Source organism: Mus caroli, chromosome 12 (genome assembly GCF_900094665.2).
Source record: "Mus caroli chromosome 12, CAROLI_EIJ_v1.1, whole genome shotgun sequence".
In the NCBI taxonomy this organism is placed as follows: domain Eukaryota; kingdom Metazoa; phylum Chordata; class Mammalia; order Rodentia; family Muridae; genus Mus; species Mus caroli.
The window spans coordinates 65,867,602-65,885,059 of record NC_034581.1 but is presented as its reverse complement, the minus strand read 5'-3'; the positions used below and the strand labels follow the sequence as shown (position 1 = coordinate 65,885,059).

Genomic DNA, 17,458 nt, shown 5'->3' with positions numbered 1-17,458 from the left:
TTTTTTTTTTTTTTTTTTTTTTTTTTTTTTTTTTTTTTTTTTTTTTTTTTACCTCCAAGACTAATAGCCAGCTTCACAGGGTCAGAAAACTAAATGATCAATTCTCCCTGTGTCTCTGAGACCGGGACCCACTGCAGTACATGGCGCTCTAGGCCCTACCTACGCTGCCACTGCTGGGTGAGGGCTCTCAACCTCTCCGTGGCCTACTCTGCTCTGTGCTTTCTGAGGGGGAGGTCGTTATCCGCAGCATCAACCTAGTGCTATCAATCCAGCCACTCAAGAAACTCAACAGAAAGGAGTCTGCATGCAAAGTTACAGAGTTGATGACTAAGTGGCTAACAGTTTGTGCAGCCAAGTCTGAAGACCCAAGTTTGATTCCTGGCACCAACACCGTGGAAGAAAAGAACCAACTCCAGAAAATTGTTCTTTATTCCCCCCTACACACACACACAGACACAGACACACACAGACACACACACACCACTCCCCAGATTATTGAAAATTGAAATAACTGACCACAAAGCTCTTGAAGTGAAAGATCTTGGATCCATGGATGTGACCCTGAAACTCATTTTTAGCCTGTGTTTAATATTTCTTTAAGGCATTTGCATGTGAGCAGAGTTTGGGTCATTTGGGACAAAGGATTCATACAGCTTTGGGGAGTATTTCATTTGTGTTGGGGGAGGAGAAGCCTTTCCAGTGCTGCAGGCAGGGTCCTCGGCAGAATGAACACAGGCTTAAGTCAGTCCTGATGTGCACTGTGCACAACACAGCCTTTAAGCAGTTGGGTGTGCACTGCCCCACCCCCACCCCCACATTCACACCTGAGCAATATATCACCCCAACCACAGTAGCCTGTAATGTATGGCTCTAATATATTACCAACGGGAGACTGTCCTAATGATTTACTAGGGCCCACATCATTGGCATTAGGAAGTAGCATTCATAAAGCTGTGGGTTTGACTTCTGAAAACCATGAAGTAAACTCCAAGCTCTGCAGTTAATGTATTCACTGTGGACCACAGTCTAGAAGGAATGAAAAGATCCTCTTGCCTTTGCTTTCAAGCTGCTTTCCCATTAGTAAAGAGTGTGTGTGTGTGTGTGTGTGTGTACACGCACAAGTAACTTGGACATTTTAAACTGCATTGGGCTGAATGGCTGTTGAAAGGACTCTTCATCGGTTGTCTCTGGAGGGAGAAAGGTCAGTCCCCAAGTTAGACATTCCAGGGAGGGGCCTGTCCTGGCTTTCAAGTTAGTTGCCAACCATAAGAAGCAAAACATAAAGCCAGAAGTCATTTACTTTCCAAGCCAGTTTCCTCCTTCCCTTGCTGAAGGGACAGTGGATGGATATAAAGTTGTAGAAGAGCAAGTCCTGAGGAAAGATCAGAACGGGGCCTTCGGGCAGCAGACTAAGACATGAAAGCAGAAGCAGGGACTGTTGGAAAGAAGAAAGGGAGCTGTTCCAAGTGGGAACAGGAATACAGGAGAAGTCCATACAGGAGAGGGACAAATTAGGACAAAACATATGAAAATACTATAAGGAAACCCACTAATTTGTATGCAAACTTTAATGATAATGACAATGGTGATGATGATGGTGGTGGTGGTGATGATGATATTGATATTGATGACAATGACCATGGGCTGGGGAGATGACTTGGCTGACAAAGCCCTTGCCCCACAAATGTGATCACTGGAGTTCAGAAGCCCAACATGCACAAAAAAGAGGGTAGGCATGGTGGCCCACCTGTAATCCCAGCTCACAGAAGGCAAAGGCAGATGGTCCCTGGCATAAGTTGGCTAGGTATATCAGCTGAATTGATCAGCTCTCGGTTCAGCAAGTGACCTTGCCTCAATGTCTATATACAGTAGAGAATGATAAAGGGCAACATCTGACATCAACCTCAGGCCTTGACACTCATGCAGGTGCACACAAGAGGGCATGCATGCATATACACATACATGCACCACCTACACACAAGAGAACATGCATGCATATACATATACAAAACAAAAACAATTTTTAAAAAAGATCTAGAAGTGCTGCATTTCTTCCTGTGAGCCTTGTCTCCTTATTAAGCGCTTGGTGCTTGCAAATAAACATATTAGTCTGGAGCAAGCCGTAGAGGTAGTTCAGTAGGTAGAGTACCCACAGTGCAAGTGTGAGGACATGAGTTCGAATCCTCAGAACACAAGTAAAATATCCAGGCGTGGCCGTTCTTGCCTGTAAACCTCAGAGCCAGTGGGGCAGAGACAGGTGGGTCCCTGAAAGTCCTTGGCTAACCTACCTGACTCAGTGAGAGACCCAGTCTCAGAATACAAAAGATGGAGAGGGAACAAGGAGAGATGGCTAGCACTGACGCTGGGCTTCCAAAGCACAAGTGTGCTATACACACAACTGTCTACACGTGTATACAGCCACACTAACAAAACACACACGGCACACAACAAGTATGCTAGTATGTTTACCTGCGTTAAACGGAGGGCAGACTGACAAGGAGAAAGGGTCCACGATAAAGGGCAAATGGCAGAGTTCATCTCTTCACTCTGTTTTCTCGAATGCTCCAGTCAACCCTGCTGTGATGTAGCAATGCTTACAATTTGTTTGTATTTGAAGTATACTCTTGTTAATAAAAGCCAGTAGCCCAAATGGAAAGGACTGTTCATTACAGTTCAGGCACTGCCTTCTGGGTTTGCCCAGGCAATTGGGAGTATCCCATGTTGGAGAAGACAGAGTGTCCTCAAAGTTCAAGGGCAGCATTGGCTGGTCTGCCTCCTGCTGTGGCCCAGCACAGCCTGCCTGAGCCTTCACAGACCATCGCTCCCTCCCAGACGCTGGCAACAGAAAAGAAAAAGCGATCAACTGATGGCAGAACCGAGCGGCATTTTAAATTATAGGCAAAGGGTCCCTCTCGTGAAGCTGAATATAAGAACAGGCATTAGTCCAATAACAACACAAGGGAACTAGCAGTTGTCAAGCAGTCTGCAGATTCTCCGTTAATTGCTGCTTTCTTAAGAGGCCATACTGGGCCACACTAGGAAATGACAATGACGCTTTCAGGAGCTTGTCATGCCCCAGCTCCTTCCTCCTCTCCTGCAAGCCGACTTCACAGATCAGCTTACCAGTTTGCACCCTTCTGGGACAGATGTTCCACCTGACCTCAGATCGCTTCCCTCAACAGTGGAGAGTCCCTGTCCTGAATTGGTCACCCTGTCATTTTCTAAGGAAATCTACTCCAGGAACAGGCTCCTAACAGGGTATTTTAGAACTTAGCACATCATTAAAAGAAAACCAAACCAAACCCTAGAAGTGACCTCATGAAGTGATGGGGAATGTTTAAAAGGAGACTCTTGCTAAAGTGGCAGGATGTCCCCAGCCCCACACCTAATGACTCTTCCACTGCACAAAAATGGCCATGTTAATTCTTACATCTAAGTCTCCTATGTCTTTAGGATCACTGGGAAACATCTCTGTCCCACACAGAGCCACACTCAACACAGGGTCTATAGTTCTTGAAGACATTCCATAGCAACCTTCTGTTTTCACATATGTTAAATTCTCTATGTTCTAGGCTGCTCTGGAAATCACGTGTTAGATCGTTTATTTACCTGGATGCACTTTTAGAAGCAGAAGATATCCGCGTCCAATATGAGAGGAGAGAGATTAAATGCTGTTTAAAAGAATGATTTCATCTAGTCTCCATATGTTTTACCTGCATGTATATATGTTTACCATGTGTGTGCCTGGTGCCCACAGAAGCCAAAACAGGACATCAGATCCCATGGGACTAGAGTCATAGGCCATCATATAGGAGCTGAGAATAGACCACAGGTCTTCTTCTACAAGACAGGAAGTGCTCCTCACCACTGAGCCAACTCTCTAGCCCCTAAATATGTTGTTTTTGTTGTTGTTTTTTTTGTTGTTGTTGTTTTGTTTTTGGTTTTTCGAGACGGGGTTTCTCTGTGTACCCCTGGCTGTCCTGGAACTCACTCTGTAGTCCAGGCTGGCCTCAAACTCGGAAATCCACCTGCCTCTGCCTCCCAAGTGCTGGGATTAAAGGTGTGTGCCACCACTGCCCAGCTGTTTGTTTTGTTTTGTTTTTTTATTTTAACTTAGTAAATTTTCAAAATTTCCTGGGGCAATGAGTAGGACTAATTTAAGGATTGATAAAATTAAACAAACAAAAACAACTAAAAGTTATTTTCCCCAGTGCCCATGCAAATCTACCATTAGAGGCCAACTGTTCCTTGATTCCTGGATTAAATCTCAAGTCTCTACACAAGTTTCAGTGCTAATATCGTAATCACATTGTCATATTATGAATTCTTTGATAGGTAGGATCCTAATATCTATTCTAGGCAGGCTGCATAGTTACTTACTTATTCCCAGTTAGCAAAAAGCCCTCTGGCCAGTCAGAGTCACAAAGACATCACAAGATGAAGTGCCTGTTAACAGGAAGATTCTGAACTTCAAAGTGAAGTCTCCTCCACCTAGAATTTAGGACCCTCCAGGAAGGCCTAGATGGAGTAGGTCCACTCTGTCGCTTTTCCAGGAGCCCACAGCTCCAGGTTATACAGAGGGGACAGGATGGGAGGAAGGAGCCACGGCAGAGAGCTCAAGCAATGTTCAAGTGAGCAAACCCTCCCAGAGGAGAGATCTGTTCAGGTGAGGCTTCCTCAGCCAGGGGAACTAGACAGCCAACTAGAGCTGTCTCTGTTTTGGGGGTGCATCTTAAGTTCTTGAGACTATAATTCTTCTAATGTAATTAATGCATATCCCTTAGCTGGGTGTTTTGTTTTGTTTTGTTTTGTTTTGTTTTGTTTTTACTTTTCTCGGCTCCAGAGAATTTAGTGATCCAGCAAGAGCCGGGTCATGTCAATCATCGAGGTAGTCCTTTGAGCAAACTAAAAATGTCTCTGGTGGGGCTCTTTCCCACACTGGTCTCTTCTGATCCGAGAAAGATTATCTCTCTCTCTCTCTCTCTCTCTCTCTCTCTCTCTCTCTCTCTCTCTCTCTCTCTCTCTCGATGTGTGTGTGTGTGTTCCCGAGTACTCATGCAGACAGTTGCTCCGACTCTACAGGCCAGAGACTCTCACCCTTAGATTCCTGTGGCCTTGCTTCAGAGAGTCCCCAGCCTCCAAGACTGCAGCTCTCCAATGGATCTCCCGGTAGCTCCTTGCACTGGGCAGCCCCACACCATCCTCAACCTAAGAGCTCCCCTCTCTCTCAAGCACCTCTCTCTCCAAGCCACTTTCTCAAGTTCTCTCTACTCTGCAGCATCGACCTCTTCAGTCTTGGCAACAGGAGGTGGGCTTCACGTCCTCGCCCTCTTAGTGGGTCATCTCCATGGTCAAGCACTTTACCATGGAGTGGAGACATTCTGAGCTTTGCCCGGTGTGTGTGTGTGTGTGTGTGTGTGTGTGTGTGTGTGTGTGTGTTCCTGTAATCTGGGTTACCTTGGCCTTCTGAAGCTGTTATCTCCCGTCTGCTATCCTAACCCTAAATCTCAGGTCGCTACATCTTGGGACATCACTTACACAGAGGAAACAAGATAAACCCAAGGTGAGATGGACTTTCTTTGGGAGCAAGATTCACCTTTTGGCTTTCTCAGAGTTCCAGAGAGAGCCCCCGATTGCCTGAAGGGACTCAAAAGCAACACTCATGCAAGCACTCTTAGTCACAAGGAAGCTCCTGGAAACTCAGGGACACTCCCCTGCCGCTCCTCCAGTTGTATAATTACTTTTATTCAGATAGACCTTCTCTGTACCAGGACCAATTAAAAGCCCCTGCCAATACCCAGAACTAATCTTGGCCTCAGAGTGCCAGCCATAACCGTTTAGCTTTTATGGTAAGAAGCCTTTTGGGGCCAGGTGAGCTTTAATGACTTCTCTTGTTAGTTCAGAGCCTCGTGTTATGCCAAGAAAGCTTTATCTCCACTTGGTGTTTATACTGAAGAAGGATGAATGGGGAAACATTGTGCCTTCTGTCTATTTCTAAACCAGTAAAGCAAACGTATTAAACTTTAACAATAAAACAGCATGCTTGCAAGCGAGTACCCTGTTCCTGGCGCTGAGCTCTGCCTGCAACAAGCACAGGGCTGTGCTTTTCAGCTCTGCTGATTCTCCCGTCAGCAGCAGCGCTTTCTGGGTTTTATATCAGAACAGGACAAGAGACGCAAACCAGCAGGGGTGATCATGTGGTCGAGTTACATGGCTTTTCTCTCCCGTCCTACACACACAATACCACTGTATATACATTAGGAGTTCAGTGCTTTCAAGACAGCGTTTTTTCTAAGAAATAGGAGATTAAAGGACCGATGTCTCTAAAGAAAAAGAAATAACATGTCAGTTGTGTTTATTTGTTGGGTCACATGATTTATGCTTTCTTATGTGAAGATGGACCAGAAAAAAGGGGACACGTGACATTGTTTAGATAATCCCCAAAGAAAGTTTGAGTCTTTTCCTCGGGAGACGGTTGCCTTTCATTTGAACTATAAATGGTTCTGACAGCTTATGGAGGAAACAAAGATTTCTTATGTCTTAAAGTATAAATTCAAGGCACACCTAATTGAGTCTCTAGAGAGGTAGAGCATTCTAAGGCAGAAAGAAAAAAAATGGGATTAAGGAAGGACGTCATACGAATGGAATTGAGGGGTCCTTTTGCAAAACTTCATGTTCATGAGATGTAAAAAGGGACAGTGGGGTTTTAGCTCAGAGCATCCACTTTCAGTTCTTTACCTGACATCTTCCAGCCAGCGATTACCTCTCTGTGCCTTAGTTAAGCATCTAGCCTTGGCACAGGACAAAATAAAACAGCTGAGTTGAGAAAACTCTTAGAAATTCTAATGTGAAAAGGTTAATAAGGTTCAGAAATAGATATTCTCTTTTAATATTATCTTTTAACTTTAATAGATATTATCTTTTCTACTCCATCCCCTCGCTCACTTCCTTCCTTCCGAGGTTAGCCTCTGGTCTCCGCACGGCCATACAACATGCAAACACGAGTCCACACACCTGTATGCATCCATGCACCTGTACACCTGTTCACACATGAGCATGGGCAGATACATTCTTCTCTTCTAGCCTTTAATTTACATGCACAAGTTGTGTGTGTGCACTCACATACACACACATTGGCACCCCCCACACTCCCATACACTTTCTCCTTAATAAGACTGACTGCGGGGGAGCTGGAGAGATGGCTCAGCGGTTAAGAGCACTGACTGCTCTTCTGAAGATCCTGAGTTCAAATCCCAGCAACCACATGGTGGCTCACAACCACCCGAAATGAGATCTGGTGCCCTCTTCTGGTGTGTCTGAAAACAGCTACAGTGTACTTACATATGATAAATAAATCTTAAAAAAAAAAAAAAAGACTGACTGCAATTAACCCCTCATGAAGTAAAGATATAATGATGTGTCTTCCAGCCATCTACTGAGGGACACCCTGTCATCCTCAGCACAGGGAGAAAAGGAATCACATTCTGTCCCTCATATAAGCCTGGCTGCAGACAGTCTTACAGCCCCAAATGGCTTTCAGCACAGAGGACGAAGCAATCGTCACTGTAAAGTGCACCCTCTTCTTACTGGGGAATTTAAGTCTCTGAAACTCAATGTTTACTTGTTCATCTTACATTCAAGAGCTTTTTCTTCTCCTTCCTTTTCTTTTTTAAAATACATTTAATGTCTAATATGAATGCTGAGGACTGAATTATTTCCTCTTAAAAAATGATCCTCCTAAAGGAGACAGCTTCTTACTAAAAGGGGAGGGATTTCAAAGTCATCTTAGAACGACTTCTGGGTGTTATTTTTTCGGGCATCATAAAACATCTGAATTCAGCTGCTTCTGAATCCAAGGAAAACAGTTCTAAAGATAAGTGGGATTTGTTCCCCTGAGTTCAGGGTGTTTTTAAGTGACAGTCACAAGCCAATAATAAAAGGCCCTTTCAGGGGCATATAATCGGAACATAAACAAATTTCAAGACTGACGAGAGAAGGAAAACCTAACAGGATATCCCACATTTAACACGTTCTCAACGGACTTCAGGCTTCCGGATTAGCCCTGGACTCGTCCCCGTGTAGCCAGCAAGGCGTCACATATTGGTGTCAAGCTTCACTGGCTGGTCCTTGGCAAGGCAATTGAACAAGTCTTCAACAACTCAATTGACAGGACAGCCAGACTGTGAAGGAGGAGGCCATCACCTCTTGTGTGAATGATCTACCCATACATATGCATTCCTCCATTCATTCAAGAAACTCTTGAGGTCACGAGTCTACCAATGGTTCCCATCCCTAGAACCATCCGAATCACCTGGTCTCACAAGCTGCTGGCTTGTCCCTTAAGGGGTGGGACTGCAGCTCTCAGCTCTTACAGCCTCATTTGGAACCACTCGCTCAGTATTCAATTGGTTCAGAGAGGAAGTTCACACACTACTGCTGGAAAGCAGAGAGCAGAGAGCTTTTCTTTCTCAAGTTGAGCTGCCCTTTCATCCCATCATGCAACCATGAGCCTTCCTTCTTACTTGGTTCCTCCATATCTAAGCTGGGACCAGTGCCCGGGGAGACAGGTAGTGGGGAAAGAAAAGTAGAAAAAGGTTTAACAGCGGTGTGAAAGCCCCCTCTCAGCATTTTAGTGCCGCTTCTGTGTCAGTGCCTAACGATGGTGAAGGTACGTACGCCCAATCTTCAGTGAGGAGTCCCCCAACTTTCTGATGGTAAGAAAGTATGATAGTCACCCCAGTTTTTCCGTTTCCGTGTCATATCAAAAAACTACATGAAATCTTTGGCATTTCACAAAATGGGTTCTGTGTTAGTCTGCCCAACTGTATCCTACGTAAGTGCTCTCACTGCACCTAGGGTAGGCTGGGCCAAGCTGTGATGCTCACAGGGTAAGATGTATTAGGCACACTTACAGCTTAGTGTAGTTTCAGTTCCTAATGGGTTCATCAGGATGTTGCCTCAACATCTCAACGTCAAGCAACGTCTCTTAAGATACTGCTCCTCTAATTACAATGATACACGCTGGACAGCAGCATATAAAATCTAGTCTTTTGAAGACAGCAACTGAGGCTATTGAGACTTCGAAGGGAGGTAAAGATCCTTGGTGAAGTACGCATTGCTGAGGTTTGCTCTGCTGCTATGTACTGTAATGGTAAATTCTATACCCAAACATCTAGGCCCACAAGTGACTTCTCAGGTTTGCAAGCTTTTGTGGTACAAACCTCGTTTCTTGATTTAAAACTATGTGTTTAATAAAACTGGCTACAGCCAATTACTGACGGGATTAGAGGTAGGTGGGTTTTGAGTTACCTGGTTGGGAGTGGAGAAGCAGAGGAGTTAGGAGACCAGAGAGAAGAAGGAGGAAGAACGAGAGGAGAGAGGAAGCCGCCATGAGGGGAGATGGACCATGAGCACGTGGCCAGGAGAAACAGCAAGCATCTAGGGTACCCCGATGGGGAGGTGGCCAGGTCGGCAGTTAGAAAAGTAGATTAGGGGTTACTCCCCCGTAATTGCCAAAGGCAAATAAAATAACCATAGTCTGAGTCTCATTTATTTGTAAGCTAATTGGAGATAGGCTTAAATTGGATGTACTATAACACACTTCCTGGGCTCTTCTCGTGCCCACGTGCATGGAGAACATACTCACAGTGAGAAAAGCAGTCTTGCTGGACTAGGAAGCTACAAGTGATTGAGACTCAGTAGGGCTAAAAACTGAGTAGGGACACAGAGAAACTCCATAAAGGAGCCACAGGTATGGGGGTCCCCAGTATCTCTCTATATACTGTCAAATACTTTTTTTTTTAAAGATTTTTTTCTTTATTATATGTAAGTACACTGTAGCTGTCTTCAGACACTCCAGAAGAGGGNGNCAGATCTCATTACAGATGGTTGTGAGCCACCATGTGGTTGCTGGGATTTGAACTCTGGACCTTTGGAAGAGCAGTCGGGTGCTCTGAGCCACACATACACTAAGCAGAGATTTAAAGGTGACAGGCAACAGCTGGAGACTGGCCAGCACTAAGTAGAAACTCACCTTCCTGCGATTCAGAGGGACCTCAGTTTGCAGCTGAAGTTCCACACCCAGTGCTAAAGGCTGTCCCTGTTAGTGCTGGTCTTAGTAAGATGCAGACTGATCCCCATCAATGCCTGCCTGAATTAGACAAGACTTCCTCAGATCTGAAGAGATGGAGTAACCGCCTCATCTTGTTAAGGATAAGATGGAGTGACTGCCTCATCTTGTTAAGGCTAAGGATGGCCTCCCCTTGTAGTGAATGCCCCTCTGGGCCACCTAAGGCCACTGGAAAACACAGATATTTACATTACAACTCATAACAAAATTACAGCCAAGAAGTAGCAAGGAGAATAATTTTATGCTTGGGGGTCACCACAACATGAGGAACTGTATTAAAGGGTTGCAGCATTAGGAAGGTTGAGAACCACTAACCTAAGGGGAATGCCTACAGATTGCTTTAAAAAAACAAAAACAAACAAACAAAAGCCACACAAAACAAAACTCTGAGCAATGAAAAGAAATATGAGCCTTAGATTCCTGGTGTTTTCTGTCTAGATGCATCTTATCTTCCATTCCCTCCATAGGTGAATACACAGAAATCTTTTCTTTTTAATTTTTTATTTGATATTATAATTTCTCCATTTCCTCCTTCCCTTCCCTCCCCCTCCAAACCCTCCTTGTGCTCCTTCCTCTTCCCTCTCTATAATTCATAGCCTTTTTCCATTGTTGTGACATGTGTATGTGTATGGATATACCTACTCATTCTTAAGCACAACTGCTCGGTCTGTATGATGTCATTTGCATGTTTGTTTTCAGGCCTGACCATTTGAGACTGCATAACCATTGGTGCGCTCTTCCCAGGGAAGACTTTCTCCCACTCCGTATTCCTTAGTTACCTGTCGTTCTTTGTGTAGGATTGAGGCATCTAACCATTATAGCAGGTCTGATTATTTTTGTCCCTGTTCAGCTCATTTTCAGGCAGTCGCATAGGTGAGACTCTGGATGTAGTAGCTTCTCACCTTCCTAGGAAACACAATCTCACAGCAAACTCTGATTCTCTGGCTCTTACAATCTTCCTGTCCCATTCTTCTGCAATGTTCCCTGAGCCTTAGGAATAGATGTGTCTGTCGAGACTAGACTCCATAACCTGCATTTTGATTGGTTGTGGTTTTCTGTAATGTCTCCATCTGTTGGAAAGTTACGGAAGCCTTCTTTAGTAGCAGAGCTCAGTAGAACTGCTGGTTCTCTCTGCTGCATGCAAAGGACAGGCTTTAAGGAGTTATAGCTCAGTTCTTCATTTGCTCTTCTCTGCCTTTCCTGAGTACAGCATCAGATTTTCGAATTATGTAATTATGAAATCTACTTACATAGAACAAAAAGGAACAGCTATAATTTCCCTACTGATGCTTTGTCTCTTTTGTCAATTTTAAAAGTTTTTATGTATTGTCTGGTGTCTATGGGTGTTTTGCCTGCATCTATGCCTGTGCATTTCATAAAAATTAACCAGGGCAGAACCTGAGTCAAGTATGAGTCTCCTTTACTGCCCTTTGGGTGTAAACTTAGATGCATAGGTGCTTTGGATGGAAAGGGCACGGAGAACACGACTCAGGTTGAGGGGTAGGTAGCATAATCGCGTGCTATGGACTACAGTGGGGCACTGGGGTGGAAGGTTTCAGTAGAGATGGGGTAGGGGAGAAGAGGGGCGCTGGCTTAATCAAATCTAAGGGTGTATTTTTTCTTCCTTATGGGAACGCACAACTTTGTAAATTAATTTAAAGAAATACAGCTTTTAAAAAAGGAAATCCAACACAGATATACTACATGGATGGGAAATGCTTCCCCGAGAGGACACAAGTTATCAAACGAAATCCCAGCCAAGCTACGGGACACAGTCCTACAAATGACTGCCCCCACCAAACAGCAGCAGATGTTGCCGTTGCTCGGGTTACGTAACCACCAGCACTTGATGGTTAGACCCTATTGCAGAAGACACAATACACTTTTGTTTCAGGACAGAGAGAAACAAAGCTGAAATTGACCTAAAAGCTTTCGGCTGGCTGGTTTTCATAGTGCTAGGTGTTTATACAGGCCAGTGAGGCAGAAAGTACCTAGCAGCAAATTCTGGATGATGTAATACCAACCTCAGGCAAAAGGTGACAGCTAACAAAAATAGTGGCACAAAGGTTATGGAGGTAACCAACCACTTTCCGACTGGAGTGAGGCCTGTTCCATAAGAGGGAATTCATAGTCAATACGATGAACCTGGCCCACGGCTTGCAAGGTCATAGACCCTGAGTGGGCTCTGCTACTGTTGTGTGGTACATGTCAAGCTATCATCTAAATATGTGTTCGCTCATGGACTAGTGCTGCTTCTGCAGTGGGCAGCAGCAAATGCAGAGACTTGAGACTCACAGCTGGTCAGAGTGCTGAGTGCTCAGCCCGAAATGGGACAACTCAATTCACCCACGGCAAGTGGGGGTTAAAGATGACCAAGATACAGCGTGTGCATGTCAACTGCCAAAGAACAAATCACGTGTGTGCGAGCACGTGCGTGCATGCATGTGTCTGTGCATGTGTAGCACGACCCAGGCAGGAAACTGAACACTGCTTGCATGCAGGAGGCTGTTCCTTCCTGATGCTTGCAGGCATCTCTGGACCAGTATCAATGATTAAGCACTATTCCACAAGGGTTTGAGGTGGCTGGCAGAGGAACACGTGCGTAAGCATGGTCAGGACTCATACTTAGAGCACAGTAGTGGGGAGCAGACTCATTTTTTAATAGAAAGTCTCAAGTACATCACAAGAACCATACGCTAAAGACTGTGTTTTCAATCTAAAATTAGAAAATGTAGGTTTTTCTATGATTGGGGCCGGGAGAAATTATCAATGTGTCTAAATAAAAAAAAAATGTTTTGAGCTATAATGTTTCTGCTAAAATCCTTTATAAGCAAAAAAGGTTTGGAAAAGCAGACAGTGAAGAGGGTAACGTTTAAGCAAAGCCACAGTCAGGTAGGTCTGGCTGTTTCCCTCCACCCAGATTTGTCCATGAGCATCAAAAACCAAACCAAGACCCACAAAGCAGCACGCTGCTTCCTTCCACTGGTTTAAATGAATCTATTTTAAGCAGAAACTCTATTTAAGTGCCCCAGCAAAGAAAATAAGTCCTCAAATGAAACCCACACCGTTTCGGTAACCAAATACCTACGGACAGTCCGAGGGGCTGTGACATAAGAGGAAATGCATGTGGAAGGCTCGCAGACCTTTTTTTTTTTTTTTTTTTTTTTTTTTTTTTTGCACAGGTTTCTAACTTCAGCAAGAAATCCCCAGACCCTGGGCCCTACTAAAGGTAAAAGGAATTCTAAATTGCTCTCCAGTAATTCTCAGCCTTGAGTGTACACTGAAGTTGCTTTAAAAAAGATCTTTTTTCACTTTAAATACCATTGCCTGGACTTCGCCCAAGGTCAATTCACCCAGAATCCCTGGTATGTAGCCCGGAGCCTTGGTAGTCTCTCAAGCCCCCTAGGGTTCCACTGTGGAGCAGGGCTGATGACCTGCTAAATGACCTTTAAAATCCTCAGAAAGGCAGACGGGGACGGCAACTACAGCGCGGTTAAGCTTCAGGGCTGGCAGAAGAGGGTATTTTAGGGAGGTAACATTTTGTTTGAGAATTTAATAGATGCACACAGATGCACTTTGAAAGTCCGCCCCATTCCATCTCCAGTCTCTCCCGTGTTCATGTCGTTTTCTCATTTTAAGCCCTCCGTGTCCACTCCGTGTGCGCTGCGGTACATGCATGGGTGTAGGGCCCTCTACTGTAGTACACAGAGCCTTTTCGGGGACCGTTTTTCCTTGAAGATTCTCCCTCCCCCAGTCAACTGCCGATAGCTCCACAGCTACAGCAGGGTGCTGTGTCCACCTCTCCCCCTCCATGCTGGGGCTGTGTCTGTCTGACTTGCGCACTCAGTAGCCACAGCCACTGTAAATTCCTACTTGCCTTGTTGTGTCTGGAAAACACCAGTTTGCTTTCGTCACCCACTGCTCTGCCTCTTGAAATCTTTCTACCCTGTTCTGTGATGACTCAAGCCTTTGGGGAAGGGGAGAGAAAAAAGAGGAAGAGGAGGAGAGTGGGAGAGAAAGAGGAAGAGGAGGAGGGGGAGGATGAAGTGATGTGATATAGGTGTGATGCAGGTTTTTTTTTTGTTTTTTTGGTTTTTTTGGCTAATGTTAGATTGTTCTTCTGATGTGTTTCCTGTAGGGCAGGATGCTGAAATTCTTCAAGATATGAGGGATACCATTTACTGCACTCTTACCTGGTACCAACCCGTGCTGGGCAATGCCTACCCTCATCTAACCCCCAACACTTACCACCGCTCACCTTCAGTATTCTTAAAAATTAATTATTAAACGCATTAACTCAAGGCAGCTGACAAGGGGCTCACTTCCCCAGCACAGAGTCGCAAATATGGGAACTAGAGTTAAACCTAACTGCAGAGCCACGCCTTCTCACTTTCTTCTAGTTGTGTGCTGAAGTTCTGAAAGACGCTAGTAACACATCTCACAAGTCTGAAGGCTATGAGGTGTGCAGAGCACGCAAAGGGCACATTGGGAATCAGAGTCTTCGCCATCGCCTGCCCTGTCGGGAGTGAAGAAAGTACCCCCGACTGTGGGCATCCCTCCTTAGTCATCAGCTCCTTGCTCTGGAGACAAAAGTTAGCAGCTCTTTTCTTATTCCAAAAGGATTTGAGGTGGTTGGCTGAGGAATGAGTCTGGGTAAACCTGGTCGGGAGCAGACACCATTTTTAAAAGAATGTTCAAGTACATCACAAGGACAGTAAGTTAAAGATGGTGTTTTTACTCTAAATTCAGAAAAGGCAGGTTTCTTCTTTTTGTTTTGTTGTTGTTGTTGTTTTTTCGAGACAGGGTTTCTCTGTATAGCCCTGGCTGTCCTGGAACTCACTTTGTAGACCAGGCTGGCCTCGAACTTAGAAATCTGCCTGTCTCTGCCTCCCAAGTGCTGGGATTAAAGGCATGCACCACCACCACCCGGCAGTAGGTTTCTTCTTTTGAGAGGAATTCTGTATCAATGTATACACACTTTAAAATTCTTTTTGAATTACACAGTATAATATACAAATGTGTCATGACTTCATCTAGACCCTGTGGACAGATCTGAATTACTCTTTGTTTGTTTGTTTGTTTGTTTTTCTTGAGACATGGTTTCTTTGTGTAGCCCTGGCTGTCCTGGAACTCTTACTCTGTAGACCAGGCTGGCCTCGAACTCAGAAATCTGCCTGCCTCTGCCTCCCAAGTGCTGGCATTAAAGCTGTGCGCCACCACTGCCTGGCTGAATTACTCTTGATTACTGTTGTTACAGTAATGTTAGAAGGAATAACCCATAAATTCTCAGGTTAAAGCTATGCCCTTTTCACTGTTCCGTTACCCCAAGCTTCTAGGAAACAGCCAGACTTAGTTCAGTTATATCTACTTTATTTAAAAGCCTTACTAAATATTCAAAGGACACTTTTGTCTTAATAATATATTAGAAATATTTTCCCCTAAAAATATGTTCAAAGGCCAACAGTGTATGGACATGGTCTGCAGCCAGAGTGACATGTCTTCATGAACCTTGTGAGCCTTCATGAGTTTTCATGAACCTTGTGCTGCTCTCCTCCTGCTCAGAAGGTGTCTGTCCCTGAGGACTCGGCACCGCCATGCGTGGAGCTGGTGCTCAGGGACTGAGAGCAGTCCTCAAGGTTCGCAGAGGGTAGAGTCACAGACATCCTGGCGGGTGACACATGTGCAATGAGGAGCGGATCTGCTGGGCCACCTGCACAAAGGAGAAAGGCATTCAGACAACGGGTGACTGCACGCGTGCTCTCTTCTTCCCACACAGTAGGGGAGACCCTGAGAATAAGGATCGAATACAAGGAAATGTCTTTTCTCAAGCTGCTTGGAATTTCCCTTTACCGTGGCTCTTGAAAGTAACATTTTTACAGAAGAACGGGCAATAAAAATTATGGTACGCAAGACTGGGCTTTTTCCCTCACTGAGTTCACACAGAGGAGAAGGAAAGGGTCAGCAGGAGTAGACGGGAGATAAAAGGGTGATGGGGGAATTGTCACAGCTGTGTCTGAAACTGTCAAAAGAGTTAATATACAACTGTAGTATAGATGCTAAGCCAGACTGCTAGAGCTAGTCTCTGCTCTTGTCACTTGGGGTAAATCACCATTTACCACTCCAAAGTTCAGTGTTTTCATGTTAAATAGAACAGAACCCACCTTGCAGAGCACATGGAACCCGAGCTCAGAGCGGAGCTCAGCACTGTCAACATCATTCAAACCCCAAGACCCCAGTGCAGTGAGTGCTCAGAGACAGCGCCACTGTCTCCATGACAGACCCTAATGTGGCTCTCACTGCCTAGAGACTGCAGTGGGGCTGTGCTTCTGATTACAGAATCACTTCTAAAAAGTGAGGAGAGGAGGAAGCATCTGAAGCCAGCATCGTGGCGCTGGCCTCTAACCCCAGCCCTGAGAGCCAAGGAGGAAGATGGAGAACTGAAGTGGCCTGTTTAAAAAACAAACGAAAGCATTCCAAACTGAAGTGCAAGTTCGTCAAAGCACTTTGCTTTCCTCCTCCTACTACTAAATGGACTCTCAGCTCAAGATGTATCTGTGAACAACTGCTCACTGATATGTGCTGAACAGCAGTACATTATTAGTTAACATTTTTATACAGCATTGTCTAAGAAAGAAGGCTGAAGTGGTCATTCAAATAGTATTGACATTTGACATGGAAAACATTTAATCTGTACAAAAATTCTACTCCACACATTGCATGCAGTATTAGACCTACAGGGATAGCATGAAAATCAAAATAACGAAACTCTGAAAAGCACATCTAAAGATACTTATAGGATATAATTATTGTTAAAATAAACTAATATTTTACAAAGCTATGACCTAGAGTACACACAATAACCAAGAGAAGCATCCAATAAAGAAACATCCAGCAGCAGAGCTTAGTCTACGATGAAGTTATAGATTAGCACAGGACTGACTGGAGTCAACCACTGACAGATGCCCCACACCTATGCCAAGGGAGGGAGCTTGGCACTTATGAAGCATTGAGCATGGGGCTGCTCAAATAGCAGGTCTGATGGACCGAGTAGACAGGAATGAGAGGCCTATGGAGGTGTACAGAGATCAGAGAGACTGGACTTGTTATCCCTTGATCAGTATAGATGCCCACAAGATGCGTGAATGGACTTTCCAGCAGGCAACTGGAATCAAAGCTTCCAAAGATTGTAGAGCCGTTTTAAAAACACAGAACGAGCTACAGACAGATTAGTGAAATGAGCTACAATCGCCTAGAGGGTTGAATGAAACGAGAACATGGTGGGGAGATGTTGGAAGTGTGAAGACACGGGAGAGAAGGTCATAGGGAAGT

At 44.8% G+C, this 17,458-nt stretch overlaps 1 protein-coding gene across 3 annotated transcripts in view; it reads right to left on the bottom strand.

The window, feature by feature from the left end:
* Positions 1 to 15,478: 15,478 nt before the first annotated feature.
* Positions 15,479 to 17,458, bottom strand: part of Kiaa0586 (KIAA0586 ortholog) — a 98,432-nt gene continuing 96,452 nt past the window's right edge. For 2 of the 3 annotated variants that reach the window (XM_021179051.1, XM_021179053.2), the window contains one exon: positions 15,486 to 15,839. In XM_021179051.1, coding sequence (XP_021034710.1) covers positions 15,688 to 15,839 — 152 coding nt within the window. In that variant the 3' untranslated portion in view covers positions 15,486 to 15,687. Of the gene's footprint in view, positions 15,840 to 17,458 lie in introns of all 3 variants that reach the window. The other variant, XM_021179049.1, reaches the window with a different exon arrangement.